Source organism: Vidua macroura, chromosome Z, assembly GCF_024509145.1.
Source record: "Vidua macroura isolate BioBank_ID:100142 chromosome Z, ASM2450914v1, whole genome shotgun sequence".
Taxonomy (NCBI): Eukaryota; Metazoa; Chordata; class Aves; order Passeriformes; family Viduidae; genus Vidua; species Vidua macroura.
Genome location: NC_071611.1, coordinates 33,001,554 through 33,018,075, shown reverse-complemented (window position 1 = coordinate 33,018,075; position 16,522 = coordinate 33,001,554). Strand labels below are relative to the sequence as shown.

The following is a 16,522-nucleotide window of genomic DNA, read 5'->3' as shown; positions in this document are numbered from 1 at the left end:
CTCAGTGGATCATTGTGCAAACCTGTGGCTCATCTGAAGGTGTGAATTTGCTAAAGACCTTCAGAACATGGACATGAAGAAGACATACTGTTTAGCAAGGAAAGTAAAAAATAATGAAGTACAAAGGAAGGAAATTAGATAAATGTAAAGATATCACAGAAACAAATATATAAAATCCTGCATTTATTCCCATGCAGAGGAGACTGAATAAAAATCTTTTGCTCCTTTTTATCTTCATACACTTCTAGTGTATCTTCTGGATTGAACTGTCCTCAGGTGTATGCATCAGATTAACATTTCATGTCAAATTTCTTCTTCGCTACTGGTAATAAAGAACTAGTTGTGTAAATTATTCAAAAGAAGATATTTGCTTAGGGATGGTTTTGACAATTCTGCAGGTGAAAATCTTATCTATAGGTAACATCTTCCTCAGGTGTTGAAAGTCCAAATTTAGGATTTTTTTAAAGTAGAGTCCCTAAAGAGTGATGATTGGGCAGACCCCAGCATAGGGATTTTGCTTTGACTTCAAATCCATTTACATATGGATAGAAATTATTGTAGAAAAGAGGTGTCACACCTCATTTTCTAAATGGAGTCATACTGTAGGAAATCTGAAAAGGATGACACTATGATTGTTGTAATTGGTTTGGTAGAAGTTTGCAATAGTGAAGAAAGATTCTGTTATTTAGCAAAATGACTCAGAATCTCAGAAATTCAGTGTCTGAAAACATGTCTTGGTAAATATCAACTAGTGAGGAAAACCAAAGTGAGATAACCATAGTATGCTTATAAAACACATTTATCACATAGTTTTAGTATCTGATATAGGGTTCTGTGGTTCAGAGCCTGATATCATCAATGACACCACTGTATGTGAAAGAAATCTAATTATTTGACTAGAATGTTTATCATTAATAAACTTTGACTCAGTTATACCATTAGGCCATTATGGCAACATAAGTGCTACCATTTAAATATGTAGATACCCAACCAAGCAGCTGAGGTTTCTCTGCTATCTACTCTTAAAGACACAGTTCAGGAATGAATTCTCTTTCCACCTTGCCTGTTAGGCTCTGTGGAATGCGCTGGAGCACATAAACCAATTATCAAATCAATACATCAACTGTCTCATTCTTTCCATGCTGCCTCCAGCATGTGAGGTTGTAGCAGTGGACTGCTAGCTTTCAAATTTAGCTACAAAAGCATTTCACAACTGCATATTCTCTTTTGGCAGTGACATAAGATTCAATGGACTGACAATGACCAGGATGTAAAAACCGCTCCTCAGTGCTCCAGGCCTGTGTCTGGGCATGGGGCAAACCCAGTGGGAAGACAGAGGAAAAGGAAAACTCTGCAGAGCAAAGAAGTGTCATTGGAGAACGTGAAAAACATTCAGGGGACCCAGCGTGCTTCTGGTAGAGGAGATTAGTGTTCCCTTTCAAGTAGCAACATGTGTGGTGTTGTACAAACATTGTCTTCTTTCTTGTGCTGGCTTTGTTTAATGATAGGGACTTTTTTCCTGCAGAAATCTCAAATTATTCTCTCCAAGTGATGCATGAAAATTCTCTCTCCAAGTGATGCATGAAAATTCTCTCTCCAAGTGATGCATGAAAAGCAAAGATAATGTGGAAAATTAATAAAGCTGTTCAAAAAGCCTGGAGAACAACATCAGCAGAAATGGCCAGATGTCTAGCCTGGTCTGATATGGTTACAGCAACAAAATCATGGACTCAGTGATTAAGTCACGTGAATATACTGCATGTACTGAATGTTTTACCTGATTCTAATGTCTTTCTATTCCTTCGTGATTTACTCAGGGCAGTTTTTTGAATTGATTTTATCTGAATTGATTCAGATATACAAATCAAAATTTATTAATCCTTGCTATTGTCATAGGCTGGAATCAGAAAAAGAGAATCCTTCTTAAGAGTTCTTGTGAAGACACTCTGTAGCTTCTACTCTACCTTCACTAAAAGTAGTTAAAAATGAGCCAGACCACCAGTCCTTAACTTCCCCTTTATGGTTGGGGATTTTCAGAGAGGTGATCTTGTGGAAAACTTTTCTCACATTTCCCATGCTAGCCCAGAGAAGGAGTCTTGTAATATTTCATATGGTAGGACAGAAAGGTAGTCGGGCAGGGGAAAAGTAGGGTTTCAATCTCTCTTATAGTTATTTTCCCTTCTCCAGCTATTGCGATGTTAAAACAGGCTCCTCTGTTTACCCGGCCATTGATCTCTGGTACACAAGTATTGCACAATGATTTTCCTCCTCTATACCCCCTTTACGGTAACCACTAAACAAAGACACAGGTCACCAGTGTAGCTGTCACAACTATTATTCCTGCTGTGGGCTCTCCCTGGGTTGAAAGATTCAACCAGCAAAAGCTGTGGGAGCCAGGCACATACCTCACATCAGGCTCTGCGGTGGCAGCATGTAGTGGCAACCTCCCGTTCTTGTCAGGTATGTTCTGCTTAGCACCATTCCTGAGCAGGCTGACACAGCCTTCCAGCCAGCCCTAAAAAAGAAATTGGAGCACATCAAAGACAAAAGTGAAAAGTATAAGGCCAGATCGTTTCTTGTTGGTGCTGGCATTCACGTGTGACTGTTAGCCATTCCTGTCAGCAGAGAAACTGGAATTTTTTCCTCAGTAGAGGTTTCTCAGCACTGAGAGTAGTTCCCCATTGGAGTCTGGGTCTCAAACTACCTCAGTTGTTCATTTCTCTGAAGAGGCATTTAATTTACATTGTATTTTTTGTTTGTTTTTGTTTTGTTCATTTGTTTTCCCCCTGTATCTGTGGCAAGCACTAACAGTGATTAAAAACCTGCTAATTCCTGCATCACTAGCAGATGCTACACATATTCTTGCACGTGAATTCAGTCATGCTAGATTAAGAACATGAGCGCTCAATCTGATTTCGTTTGTGAGATTTTAGCAAGGATGGCAAATCAATGGTAAAAAGCCTCAGAGTGTGGTCTTGTAAATGTTGTTGCAGAATTTTGTACTAGTGGCAGTATTAGACTGAAAATAGCACCAAAACAGATGGAATGAATCAGTTCTTGGACTAAAACCTTCTATTGATCACCTCTACATAAAAGCAAGTAAACAGTCTGGTTGTGACTGCATAAATTTTTCAGCATATACTGAAGTCTGAAGAAAATCAAGCATGAGTTTAAGTGTTTTGTTAAAACTTCATCAGACAATTGACAAAGACCATTCCCTCTCACATGAGCTATTTTGGATTGGCATTATGAGCATTTCTGGGGAAAATGTGTGGAATGGTGGAATCAGAACACCCCTGTTGGAGCTCTTGGTGGAAGTATAGGACCACCAAATGCCACGACCACCAAATGCCACATGCAGTCTTGACTATGCAACTCTCCTGAATTCATTTGTCTGGACAAACATCACAGCAGAATTCTTTCTGGACCTCTTGTTATATCCCTCACAGAAACAGAAATGGAAACTTAGAGGCTTTGGTGGTTTAATTCTTTTCCAGTAATTTCTTTTTTTCCAAAGAATATTTTTCCCCTCTGGGAAAAGAGGAAGGAAAAAAGAAGCGTGACACTTATTATGGGATTTTTTAAAAAATATCTTGCAGAGGAAATGTTTGTTGTCAATTAAGTGGGACATGCTCCTTGTACTGGATGAGACTGCCTGTTTTGTTATTTTCTACACTTATTTTCTGGCTGAATTGCATAGCTAAGCAGGAACATTGTTTTTGTCCTGAATTTTCAGGAAGAAACTATGTGCAAGGGATGTCATTTAATTAGGCTGCCACAGTGTCTGTTTAAATGAGCTGGCAGTCATCCAGCTTAACTCATACTGTGCAGCCATGGCTGCACACTCCTTCTTCCTTTCTGTCCAATTAATAATGGAAGCGCAGTCTGCTTGGTTAACTTGGACCCCATTTTCTCTCTGAAACCTGAATTACCTCCTGCAAGGAGTAGAAGACTAAGGAGAAGAGGACTATCCTGTTGCTTCAGACAGATTCTAAAGTACAATTCCTTTCCTAGGTTGATCAGGGGACTGGATTGTTTATAATCTGACCAAGTGCACCAGCACCTGCAGCACCTAGAACTTCAGTCCTCAACCTGGCCATCCGAAGTCCAGCACCACAGTGAAAATAAGCAAAACCCTGGTTCATGTGGTGTGCAGGAACACATGCCTGCTGATCACCAGAATTTCAGATACAAAAGCCCTCACTACAGCATAAATATCTAATGCTGGCTATGCAAGGGGGAGAAGTCAAAGTCTTAATCTTCATATTAAAAACAAAAGGGCACTTTCAGTATACAAAAAAAGTTATTTTCTTGTGAGATCCTCCTATCATGCACTGATGTTATAAGCCAAAAGAGAAAGGCCACTTTGACAGGGGTGTCTGACAGGAGTCCTGATGCTCTTATAATAATCATTGCTCATCTTTGCATTGTAGTAAAGTTTCAAAACCAATTCCACTGTTGTCTAGAACCAAATGTTTTGTGCTTTTTTTTTTTTTTCTTCCTGTAGTATAAGCAGAAATCTTGTTTGGTCTGCTCATTTACTCCCTTCACTCCATCCTTGTCCCCCAAGTCTTGGTACCAAATAAGTTGCCAGAGATAAACTGGTACGTCCACAAGCATCTTGAGTATTAATATTAGCTCCCATCTTCAACAGAAGCTTCACTGTGTCAACCTGGCGTCCTGACACAGCATGCATCAGAGGTGTGCAACCTGGGGAAGAAAACCAAATTTATTTTACCATATGTTGTGTCATGTCTATAAGATATAGTTTCTTATTTTCTAATGTTAACACAGGCAAGCTAACAAATCCTTTCTCTGACAGCTGTCCAATAGCTGTACTCAGCCTTTTTTAGTCAGGAAGTAACTTCTATGACAGTCACTGACCACTGATTTTAAAAAGAGCGTGACTACATTAGCAAAAGCTTTGACTCATTAACTCTGCTTCTGGAGGGAAAAGTGCTCTTCTGTTGATAAGTTCCCAAAATGAACTTTTGGATTTGTACACCATTTTGGAGGCTGATATCCTTCAGAATGACTAGTAGCCAGATGGTGCTTGTCTAATTTTCTCAAACCCCAGCTTCATTATGTCTGTATATTCATAAGACTTACAAAATCAAGCTCTGATCCTTGCAAAGGTTATGTAAGTGTGAGTTGACCCTTTATGCAGAGAACAACTTAATTTGAAGTCTGGATTTGCTCTAGGATATTTTATTTCCTGTTTTTATAAGAACTTTTTGAATAACTTAAAAAATTTTCTGTTTTGAAAAAAACCCTGAAATTTCCATTTAAACCTAATACTCAAATTTCTTTGTGAAGTATTGTACCATTTAATTGCTTCCTCTTCCTTCCATTCTGTTAACTGTTGAAAAACAGCAAGAGATTTTCCTGCAGAATCTGACAAAGCATTTTAAAATTCCTAGGCTGGGAATAAACATGAGTATTAGAAACTATAAGACTACTAGAAACTTCATCTATTGTTGAAGAATAATTATTCTTACTGGACTCAATGAGATTGCTGAGGAAATGTGCTACTCAACCTGAGGTCATGTAGAGCCTGAAAAATGTGCAGGATATGAGCAGTATGTTTTGTGCTGGAACACTGCTCTTTAGTTACATGGACAACCTAGGAGACAAGTTAGTTCCAGAGCTGAAGTACTCCTGGCCAGTCCATCTCCTCCTACTCCACCCACCATTCATACCTAGTCTTTCTCCCATTAACGAGTAGATAGGGATCATTTTTTCTTGAGTAAATTTTCTCTACTAACCAGTAGATGCTTTAAAGATATCAGTTAGAATGCCTGGTTTAAAGTATATGAAAAATTGGTAGCTTGGGAAAAGCTGTCAAAGATTAGAAAAGACAGTGTTCATATAGACCCTTTATAAGAAACTGCAATTAAAAAAATACTTCTGACAAAAAAAGTTGTTCTTGAGAACAGCTTCCAGAGGTCTGTGGTTCTTACTCACTTTGGAAATATAAAACCCAGCCAATGTACAATAATTTGTAATAACATTAAATAGTAACTTAAACACAAAATGAGCACAGCCTGACAGATAAAACAGATCACTTAGATAATTGCACATTGTATCATTTGGCAAAAAAAAAATTACTTGACAAAACCATTCAAACTGTGACTGTACACATACTAGAACCCCTGTTTTAGAGATGTTCAGAATGTATGTCATTTGGCATTGATAAAAATATTCTTTTTCCTCCCCTGAAATGTCAGCAGTTTCTCAGCATACCCCTAAATACAATAAACTAAATAAATGGTAAAGTACTGTCTAATTATAGCAAAACAGCTTATTTGTAATCATAAAGAAATAACTTACAATTACAGGGGGAAGGAATTATCCAAACTGTGCATTTCCATTGGATGTTCCAAATAGTAACTCAAATTTCCCATATTCTGCTACTAAATACAATTTACAAAAATCAGAATTAAAAAAAATGAAAGTTTAATTTGCAAGCTGAAGCAACAGATCTCCTGAGAACAAGCTCAGCCTTCATTTACCCTCTCTGTCACAAGACTCCAGGATGGAAGGATCCTCTCGGATCACTGCAGTCAGGGTGTTCACATCGCCATTAGCTGCCGCTTGGTAAACCACAGCCAAGTCTATCTCTTCTGCTGCATCAGCTGCAGGCAAGGAGCACATCCATGAGCAAACAGAGAGCAAGTACAAATGATAAACAGTCAAAATAATGACACTTGTCTCACTGAGCTTAAATGACTGTGTAACTTGGGGTGGAACAAAGTGTATCTAAACAGCACTGTGGTTTTTGTTAGTCATCTGAAAATTACTTTTCATCATAACTTCTTCCAAAAACTTTCAAACATAGATGCTGAAAGGACTTGAGAAAAATTCTGGAAAGTTTCCACTTCTTGTAAGAAATCATACTAACATAACATGACTTGAGAAAAAATGTAATAACTGAACAAGCTCATAATATGAGATAGGATGAAATCACGACTCAGGTGTTTTCAATTTCAGTCTTATCCTTGTACTAGTCAGAAGACTGAGGCTTTTCACTTCCCTGCAATGTCCAAGGGAATTCTCTTCTAGGGAGAGTAAACTTCTGGCACCAATGGTTTGTGTTGATAATTCCTGCAAAAAGGAAAAGTGGACTATTGCTTGGAACCCAGGAGAGGTTTAGTTTGGCAGCTACAGTGTGAGTTATTATTAAAAGCAGATGCCTTGCAGGACCTGTTCTGGAACATTCTTCAGATACTTCTTTCTAATGTAGTAAGATTCTCTTTGTTTCTTTCCTTTTCACTTCCTTTCAGACTTGTCATGTCATGCTCCACATGTGTGCACCTCCTTTGGCTTCAAGTGGACTATTAACCTCTTGACTCTAGGAGTCAAAAGAGTAGATTTTTGGGTGCAGATTAATCAAATCTGATTAATGGTAAAATGCTCTAGATATGTATTGTTGGTCAGAAACAGTCTCATGTTTCTTATCCCTATTAACTCAAAAAGAAGTACAGCTGCATTGAGCTGTACTGTTCACAATGGCTGAGGGTCTGTAGGGGTTTAACCTCAGATGCCCCCAATGTTCAGTCACTACCCTGACCCCTGTGGGGTGAGAAGGAGAATCAGAAAATGGTAAAGTTTTTGGGTTAAGGTAAGAACAGTTTGATAATTTAAATAACACATCATCATCACCACCACCACCAGAACAACAACATCACTAATAACTGTAATAAAAGGAGAGAAAGAGATTAATAAAACCTAAGAAAGGCAAGTAATGCACTGTACAGTTGTTTGCCATCTGCTGACCGATGCCCAACCTGTCCCCCAGCAGCTCCTGGCCCCTCCCAGCCAGTTCCCCCCAGTTCACATCCTGGCCATGTCAGTCTGTGTATGGAAGATCCCTTAGGTCGGGTCAGCTCTTCTGGCCATGCTCCCCCAGCCTCTGGGGCACCTGATCAATGCAGAGCACAGGACTCTGAAATGTCCTGGATTTAGGGTGAGCACTAACAGTGAACAACTAAAATAGCACTGTGTTTTCAACATTAGTCTCATACTTAATGCAAAATACAGCACTGTATTGGCTGCTAAGGAGAAAATTAACTCTATTCCAGGCTAAACCAAGACAGGATCAGAGCTATAAAACATATCACTTGTCCAGCCACTCCTCTATCTTGTTAGCTGGAGAAAATGCCTAAATCACATTAGAGAGTTGATCAAAGGAAAGACAGATTAAATGACTGGTGACTTATCTGTACTGTCAAACTTCTGGAGACAGCATGACTATGTAAGCTGTGCAGAAAAATGGAGATAGTTTAAAGAGCGTTGAAAAGCTATTACAAAGCTGTTATCATAATCAAATATTACATTATTCGTAATACATTTGTAGAAATGGTATTTTAAACACTAGTATTATATTTTTTGAGTGATAAAGTATCTATAAATATTGTTGTAAAGTATTAGCCACACTACTTATGTTGTGATCAGATGTTGTCTCAGATGAACCTGCATGGACTTCACAGCCTAGCCTAATTCTGCACATGACCTTCTCTCACTGGGTGCAATCAGTACTCTGGATTCCAAAATTTAGCTCCCATGGAAACACAAGCTGCTCTTACCCTGGAATGGGTTAAGCTGATCTTAATCTGTTTTTGCCACAGATTCCCTCTCCATTTCTCCTCACCTAAAGAGAATCTAATTTATTTTCTTTTTTCTAACTAGTATTTTAAATTACACACTTCATAAAATTTGTGAATAAAAATGTTAACTTTATTCTTACTCTGTTAAGGGGTCTGCTGCTGAGGCAACTGTTCATTTGGCTCAGAAGCTTTGTCATGTGGGCTGGAGATCCAGAGAGATGAGGAGTCATTGCTGCTGGAGAGTCATCATCAGTGACTAGTATTTGAAGAAAAAGAAGTGACTTCACCACTGGTTCAGTTGGTAATATTTCCTTATAATGTCAGACCTGAAGATGCCTCTCACAGCTGGTACACTCAGAAAACATGTTAATGACAAGGTCAGGTCTGAGTGGTTGATAGCTTGTGTTGCTCCTTTTGTCCTCCAGTCTCTGGAGGTACACAGAGGGTGCCAGCCCTGAGCAATGACATGGCTCCTCTCATGTACAGCTGTGCAGGTGTGGATGTGGTACAGAGAAGATGCTGCTGGCACTTCTCTGTGCACTAGTTGATGCTAGATGCAGTGAGGCAGAGAGTGAATCAAAGGGACCCTCACCTCCTTTGATGCATTATACATGTAAATTTTGTACTCTTTTTTTGCCTTGTAGGTACTGTTAAGTATTCCTGCTGTGAGTCAGAGCAGAGAAATCTAGCCACAAAAGGGAAATCTCCATCTCCTGAGCAGAATAGTTGCTTACCTGGAGGATGCTATGGCAGGAAGATGAGGACAAGGGTACACTCCTTCACGTGGATCTCTGAACATCTCTGCCCTTTTGCCTCTAGGTAAAACCAAGACACTTCCCCTTTGGTTCTGCTGGGCTCAGTCTGCTTTCCCCAGAGCAATTATCCTTTTGTAAAAGGAAGGGAAGTAAAACTGTGGATGGATGGATGGATGGATGGATGGATGGATGGATGGATGGATGGATGGATGGAAAAATGAATGAAGTTTTGCCCCTGCCTCTTCCTGCAGAACACAGGCTCCATTCCTGTTAAAGGATGGTGGTGTGAAGCCACAAAGATTCACACTTCCTCACCCACAAGTCCTATCTGCCAGAGCAAGGAGAGGTAGGTGGAGCAGGCTATCATCCCGCCTGGGAGCCTGAGCCAGGAGGAATGGATGAGTGCTCATGTTGGGATCTGAATAAAGATAACTGACATGAATTCCATTTCTGTAGGGTGACACAACTTCAAGTAGGATGTTTTGACCTGTGTGATTGTAGATGGGGATTGAGAAGGAAGACAGATGAATGGTCCTCTGACGCTTCACATGACAGAGAGCAGAAAATGCTGGGACAGCTTTGTGGGAGGAGGCCCTGGGGAGGATCATTCAGGAATGCCCTGGGAGACTACAGTAGTGTAAGGAAAAATATTGCCCTAGGATTCCCGCCTTCCCCACGCAAATAATGGTATGTCCATCAAGTGTCGCACCCTCCCCAGTTAATGCCTATCACTGGTTGTAACACCCTTTGCTCTGGAAAGTTCACTGTTCTGTGTTCCCGCATTGGTTTCCTCATTAAACTACTCCTTCCCCCTTGCCCTCACTGGTTCTGTTCAAGACTACCTCACCCCTGCTCCTTCCACAAGCCTCTTCCCTACTGGTCTCTTTGTACCTTGATCCTGCCTTTCCTTCCCGGTTATAATCCCCGACCCCTCCTCTGGAAGGAGCTCTCAGAGTCAGCTTCCCTTATGTAAGGTTGTCTCCTTGCTCTTTTCCTGCCTCATCCTGCTTCCTTCATCCCTTGTTGAGCCTTCAATAAACCTACGTGAACTGCAGCCCTCTGAGCATCCTCCCGTCTTTCAGTAGATTGTATAAGTACGTTATCTGGGCTCCTGCTGACCGGCCAGCAGTGGGCTTCCCTGCAGGACCACGGTCCAGGGCGGCCTACATAGCTTGGATGTCATTTGTGCCGGATGCACTTGGCTCCAGGTGAACAACACAACCACTTCATTTTCCTCAGCTTACCCTGTCAAGGAATGGAGAAGTATGGGTACAAAGCTAGTAGAACATTTATTTTTGAAGACATCTTCCTGGGCAGAAGAGGAATGGTTCAGAGAGTGGGCATTTTGCAGAAGGCAACAGTGAAGTACTGAGTGCTTGTGTCCACCCCTCTGTGAGCTCACCCTGCTGTGGGCTTGGCTGCGGCTGGGTCACAAGCATCATGTGGCAGAAAGGGATTGTGAACAACCAAATGTCTGACTCTTCACCTTCTAATGTGTTAGAGTTACTCCATTACTATGTTGCAGTTCAAGAAATGCCACTAAGTACGGTCCCATTTCAAATACATTTTACATTTTAGAGAATTACTGTGATACTGGTGAAAGGAAGCTGTCAGTCAGATTCAGAAAGGCAGAATATCCATTTAAGTGCTTGTTTATAGAGAAAGGCAGGAGAGAAACTGCAGGCTGACAAAAGTGGTGTAGAAAGGTCTGGAAGAAAAGATTAAATGACATACAGGATGGTGCTAAAATCCTCAGAAACAATCAAAATTAAATACTAATCTATCTAAGAAACAAGCTGCAGTGTTTTAAGAATGTATAATTTCTTCAAGGCAAAGTAGTTTACTTTTGATCAAAAAAAGGGGTATATAAAAAGAGAATTATCACAGGATTCAGACTGATGAAATTGTGCTTCTCATTACCTTAATTCTCCTCCTTAATTCTCCTCTGATGTACTATGAAGAATGCATGTTTTACGTGATTTGTGATCTTGGCTGATCTGTTGAGTACACATTACATGTATGTAAGTGCATGCTTTCTAGTGCATTGGATTTTTAAGTTCTATATAAATTTGCTAGAGCTTGGTGTACCTGCTTATACATGTACATGACAATGATTGATTTTGGACTTGCTAAACCACAAGATATTAAAAACTGAAGACAGAATAATAGGATAATTCACGCTCATTGTGAAAAAGAAATATTTATGCATGCAATTTACTACCCTTTCTCTCATAATCCCTCTTGTCCCCACCACTAGCCAAAGGCCATATGTGATTTCCTACACCTTGTTTTCAGGATACAGTACTATGTAGTTTATTCATTTTCAGCACGTCAGTGTCAAGGGTCAATGAGAGGTGCAGTTTTTTAAAAGTGTAACTTACTCTCTACTACTGCATTTTTACTGAACACTTAACAAAGCAATAATCCCTGTGTGTGCCTGGCAGTGCATGCACCAGTACAGGCCTTTGTCTGGCTTCTCTGTTTATTTAGTAAACATTTGAAATCAGGAACAGCACTCATTTATTTAAATGGCAGCAAGCAATATTAGGAGGGAAGGGGTTTCTGGCGCTGTTTGCCTTCTGTAAGTCTCACATTCCTGTTACTATTGTAAGTATTATGAGATATTATTGAGCAGTACCATAAGACGTGTTGCAAAGAGACAGCATGATTTTTAAACTTGGAATGCTGGGGATTTATTTTTATTTATAGTTGAGAGGGTCTTCTGATGTGTGGGATGGAGAAAAAAGAGTTTTTGTGGAGATCTGCATTATTTTTTCAAATCAACAGAGAGAAATTTAGCATGTTTAAAAGATACTTTGTATTCTTCCACTGTTTTAAATTGCTGCAATGAAAGACATTTTCCTTGTCCTTGCTAAAACAATTATGCCTGCTTAAATCAATAATGTGCCAACACAATAAGATGGTTTTTAGACAAAATCCACTATACACTGTAAGTTTTGAGTAGCGTGTCCTTTGCATAGTAACCAATGAGTTCCGTATTTCATTACTGTGTGTTTTGTGCTCCTGCTTCCCATCCACCTCCCACGCAGCTAGCAGGGAAGGCACACAGTAAATCACAAAGCACCTAATGAGCAAGCATTCCTGCAGCGCCAGTGAAGCAGAGGTGATGAATGTATACTGAAGGGACCTTCTGGCAGGGGAGTTGATGTAGGTGGAGAGTGACACAGGCAGCAGGTGATGCTGGACAGAAATTAGGATGGGTCAGTGTGGAGAGTGGCCTGGCAGCTGGAGGGGGTACAGATTAGGAGCAAAGGGAGGTATAGCTAGATGTTGCCTCCCAACTCTATCCCTTCTATCTGGATAAACTGGTTTGGGTCTGACATCTCCTGCACTGCTTTCTGGCCACTAAGTCATGTGGAGACTTGGCTTTGCCTTCCCCAACCCTGGTGATATTCCAGCCTCATTCCTGGCACCACTTCCATTGGCTCCCTGGCAGCCATCCCGATGGCTCTGAGCATGCAGGATTTTACCTCTGCCTCCCCACTCCGAGCCCTGCTGGGCTGGCATGTGGCAAAGAGGACACTCATAGTGCTGCAGAAGCAGAGGTTGGAATGGCTGTTTGGAGCTGCAGAAGCTCAGTCAGCCCCACACCTCTGTCCTGTTGGGAAAAATGCTCCTTAGGTAATTCATGCATGACTTAGGAATACCTGTCTCTTTTTCTGCAGTACAGCTCCCCCTTTTACCACTGCACTTCCCTTTCTCCTTTATACTTGTTGATAGTAGATTTTTCTCTCATCACTCAGTTTTTCTTCCCACTCATCCCGCACTACATGCAGGTCCCAGCTGGGTTGATGTAGACCAGTACTCCCAAGACTTGCTCAGGCTTTGAGTGCTACTGTGGCTGAAGGGCAGCCATAAACCCACCGCTTTATATGGGCTGTATTCACTTTGGGTTCACCAAAGTATAGGCAAGCATAGAAGTACAACCTGTAGCACTTAGCTTCCCAAAGGGCAGTGCCTTGTCTTCCTCCTGCTTTCATTTTTGTTCCACTGTCAGCCCCTTTGTTGTGTGGCCTGCATGGCCATGTCAGCTCAGATATTTTGCAGGTCTGCGCTGCCAACTGTGGCCACTGCACACATATTGTTTGGCAAGCCAACTTAAAAGAGAAATTTGTTGCAACAGGCATGATCAACCAATGACAGTGTCCTGCTTTGGGAACATAAAAGGAATGTCGCTATACTTGTAGTGGATTAAGCAGTAAGACATAAAAGCTTATATTGGCACATAAAGACATGAAGTTTAACATCTAACTTCAAAATAGACAAGAAAGAGACATTTGTATTTCCACAGCAACCTTACAATGTAGAAAATTTTAATGTTGGGGATTTTAGTGATATCTTAAACTTGCAATTATGGCAATACTCACCTATACAGATATGTTTCCTAAAGAAAAGTATTTCACTTGTCAGCTTCCAGTCCTTTTAGTATAAACGTATGAAAACCAGCTGTTCTTAAATTTTTTACTCCATTTAAAACAGCTCTGTTTGCTAGTACTGCAACTGTTTTTAATATTTATAACCACAAAAAGACCAATATACAGTATAAAGATAAATATATATATATAAATCTCTCAGTGCTAACCATAAGACTAGCCAGACACTGTTGCTATTCTGCTGAAAATTAATTTTTAGAAATCACTGTAGCAATAGACTGAAATGTCCATCCAGCCTAAAACTGATGGAAGAAATTCCTTTACATGAAACCAAAATAAACCTAATCTTTCAAAAAAATTCATGTTATTGATTCTGTCAAGTAATCTTAGTACATTTGCATGGGGCACATTGGAGGACCAGACGATTTTGAAATTAGTAGCACGTGACTTACCTTTGTGCTGGTCAAACACGGATGAGGAACTGAAATCCATTGTGATCTATCTCATTATTTACAACCAGACCAGACAAATGCCACCTCCAGGGTTTTCAGGGTAGAATCTCATATATTACAGTACACAGTGAAACGACAGCTGTCACCAGTCTTCCTCTCGGAGAATTAAACTCGCTTTACGGCTCCAGGTTGTTGCCAAGGCAAGAGCCTGATGGAAACATTACATTCTGTATGGACTCTCTTAAAAAGATGCCCCTGGAAGCCTATCTGAGATTCTGAAAAATGCCATGTCTCCAGCGAGTGGAAGAGCCTGCGAGCAGCTCGGCGGTGCCGCAGCTCTCGCAGCCCAGCGAGGGCACTGCGAGCGGCCCGGGCTGGCACACGGAGCATGTGCAGAGCTCGGCGGGCCCGGCGCTCGCCCGGCCCCGCCGGGCCTCGCCGGGCCTCGCCGGGCCCCGCGGCCCACCACGGGCCAGCGGCCCTGCCCGCCCCGCCTGTGCCTGAGCGCGGCCAGTCCCGTGTGCGTGCAGGTGCCACCTGAGTGAGCCCCAGCGCAGAGAGCACAGCTCACAGGGCCTTCCTGCCTCAGTTTGGTACTCCTCAGTTACAGTTAGTTAAGCGACAGTGGAGGGACAATAACTGACAGCAAACTGCTGCGGCCGAAGCCGACAGTGTTAGCTGCAGCAGCACAAAGCAGCGCATACGCAGCGCACAGCTGTGCTGGTTTGGGCTGGGGTAGAATTCATTTTCTTCAAAGCAGTGCTATGGGGATGAGGTGTGGATTTGCTGGGAACACTGTTGGTAACACAGCGATGTTTTTGCTCTCCTTGAGCAGTGCTCACACAGCGTCAAGGCCTTTTCTGCTCTGTGTCCCACCGGTGAGGAGGTTGGGAGGGGTCACAAGGAGTTGGGAGGGGACACAGCCAGGGCAGCTGCCCACGAATGAGCACAGGGGTGTCCCATTCCATAGGGTGGAATGCTCAGCATATAAAGCTGGAGGAGGAAGGAGGGCATGTTCAGAGTGATGGCATTTGTCTTTCCAAGTCACAGTTGTGTCCTGACACAGTGCTGTCCTGGGGATGGCTGAACACACCTGTCTGCCCATGGAAAGTGGTGAATAAATCCCCTGATTTGCTTTGCTTGTGCATATAGCTTTTGCTTTCCCTATTAAACTGTCTCTAACTCAACCCATGAGTTAATTCACTTTTACTCCTTCAATTCTCTCCTGCATCCCACTGTGGGCTGCACAGGGCTGGCTTAGATTAAGCCATGGTAATGGGATGTCATACCCAGGGTCCATAACTTCAAACCCAGTATCTGCCAAACTGACTTCACACTTTGTTTTTGATCAGGCCTTTGCCTTCCTAAGTTGAGAACTCAGACCACGAACTTTAAGGGAGGGGACCCTAGTGAGCTTTGATTTTTGCTACATTATTTTTGTGAAAGAAATAATAATAAAAGTACTGACTTGGAAATTACCTTGAACACTAGATTACCAGCACTCGTGTTTTGACCAATTCCTATGACTACAGCACATCCTAGAGACATATCCTGCATGTGGATACAGTATGAGTTGTGTCTGGAGCTCATTCACATCCCAAGCACCTCCTTCTGAACATAAATTCAGACTTTGTGTTTGGGAAAGGATTGCATGGTCCAGAAAGCAACTCAACAGCAGACTCAACAACACAGACTCAACAGCTTGAAATGAAGCACCAGAGCTGAAACTCTCCAGAATGTAGCAGTGTGGTCTGCTGATCTGATTAACTGTGAAGAGCCATGTGGTAGGACAGAAGATCCAGAGACAGGCTGTTTCTCTTTTCTCTACTACTGATTGTTTTGTGGTTTGCCTTGTCTCAGGCCAACCTTGTTATACTGAGGATACTGTTATACTGTATGGCAAGTGCTGTCTATACAGTGTGGGAGCAGAATATTACTCATGCAGATGGTCAGCTCCTAACTGGCATCTCCTTGGTGGGAGGGTGGCTCCAGGGGTGGCACCAGCAGGTGAAGTCTAGGCTAGTCTAATACCCTGACTCTGTTCAAATAGCTGCCATGGCTCCTGATTTCATGGAGGAGGCACTGGAGACATGTCTCTGGTCAGGAATTTTGACCTGCAAATTGTCACCTCTAGTGATCTTGAAAGACCACAAAAGTGACCTTTGCTTTCTGCGTGTGACAAAAGGCCCTTTGTCCTCTGTGTACACAGGATTTCTGACCCTGGGCACTGCTGCTGGACCCCCACCCTCCTCTACCTAATTCATAAATGACAAACTCATAGTTTTACCTGCCCATTTGCTGTTACTGGGTCCCTG

General features: G+C 41.8%; 1 protein-coding gene and 1 long non-coding RNA gene across 2 annotated transcripts in view; one reads left to right on the top strand and one right to left on the bottom strand.

Annotated features, from left to right (window-relative positions):
* ANKRD55 (ankyrin repeat domain 55) overlaps positions 1-14,640 on the bottom strand; it is a 47,625-nt gene extending 32,985 nt beyond the window's left edge. Inside the window, exons 1-4 of the mRNA XM_054002563.1 lie at positions 14,208-14,640; positions 6,513-6,635; positions 4,580-4,710; positions 2,406-2,515 (exon numbers count right to left, since the gene is read on the bottom strand). Of these exons, the coding sequence (XP_053858538.1) occupies positions 2,406-2,515; positions 4,580-4,710; positions 6,513-6,635; positions 14,208-14,247 (404 nt within the window). The 5' untranslated portion in view covers positions 14,248-14,640. The remainder of the gene's footprint in view (positions 1-2,405; positions 2,516-4,579; positions 4,711-6,512; positions 6,636-14,207) is intronic.
* LOC128821467 (uncharacterized) lies at positions 2,380-10,415 on the top strand. The gene is made up of 3 exons (XR_008441127.1): positions 2,380-2,460; positions 8,756-8,907; positions 9,251-10,415. It is a non-coding gene; the product is annotated as an uncharacterized LOC128821467 (long non-coding RNA).
* Positions 14,641-16,522: the final 1,882 nt, after the last annotated feature.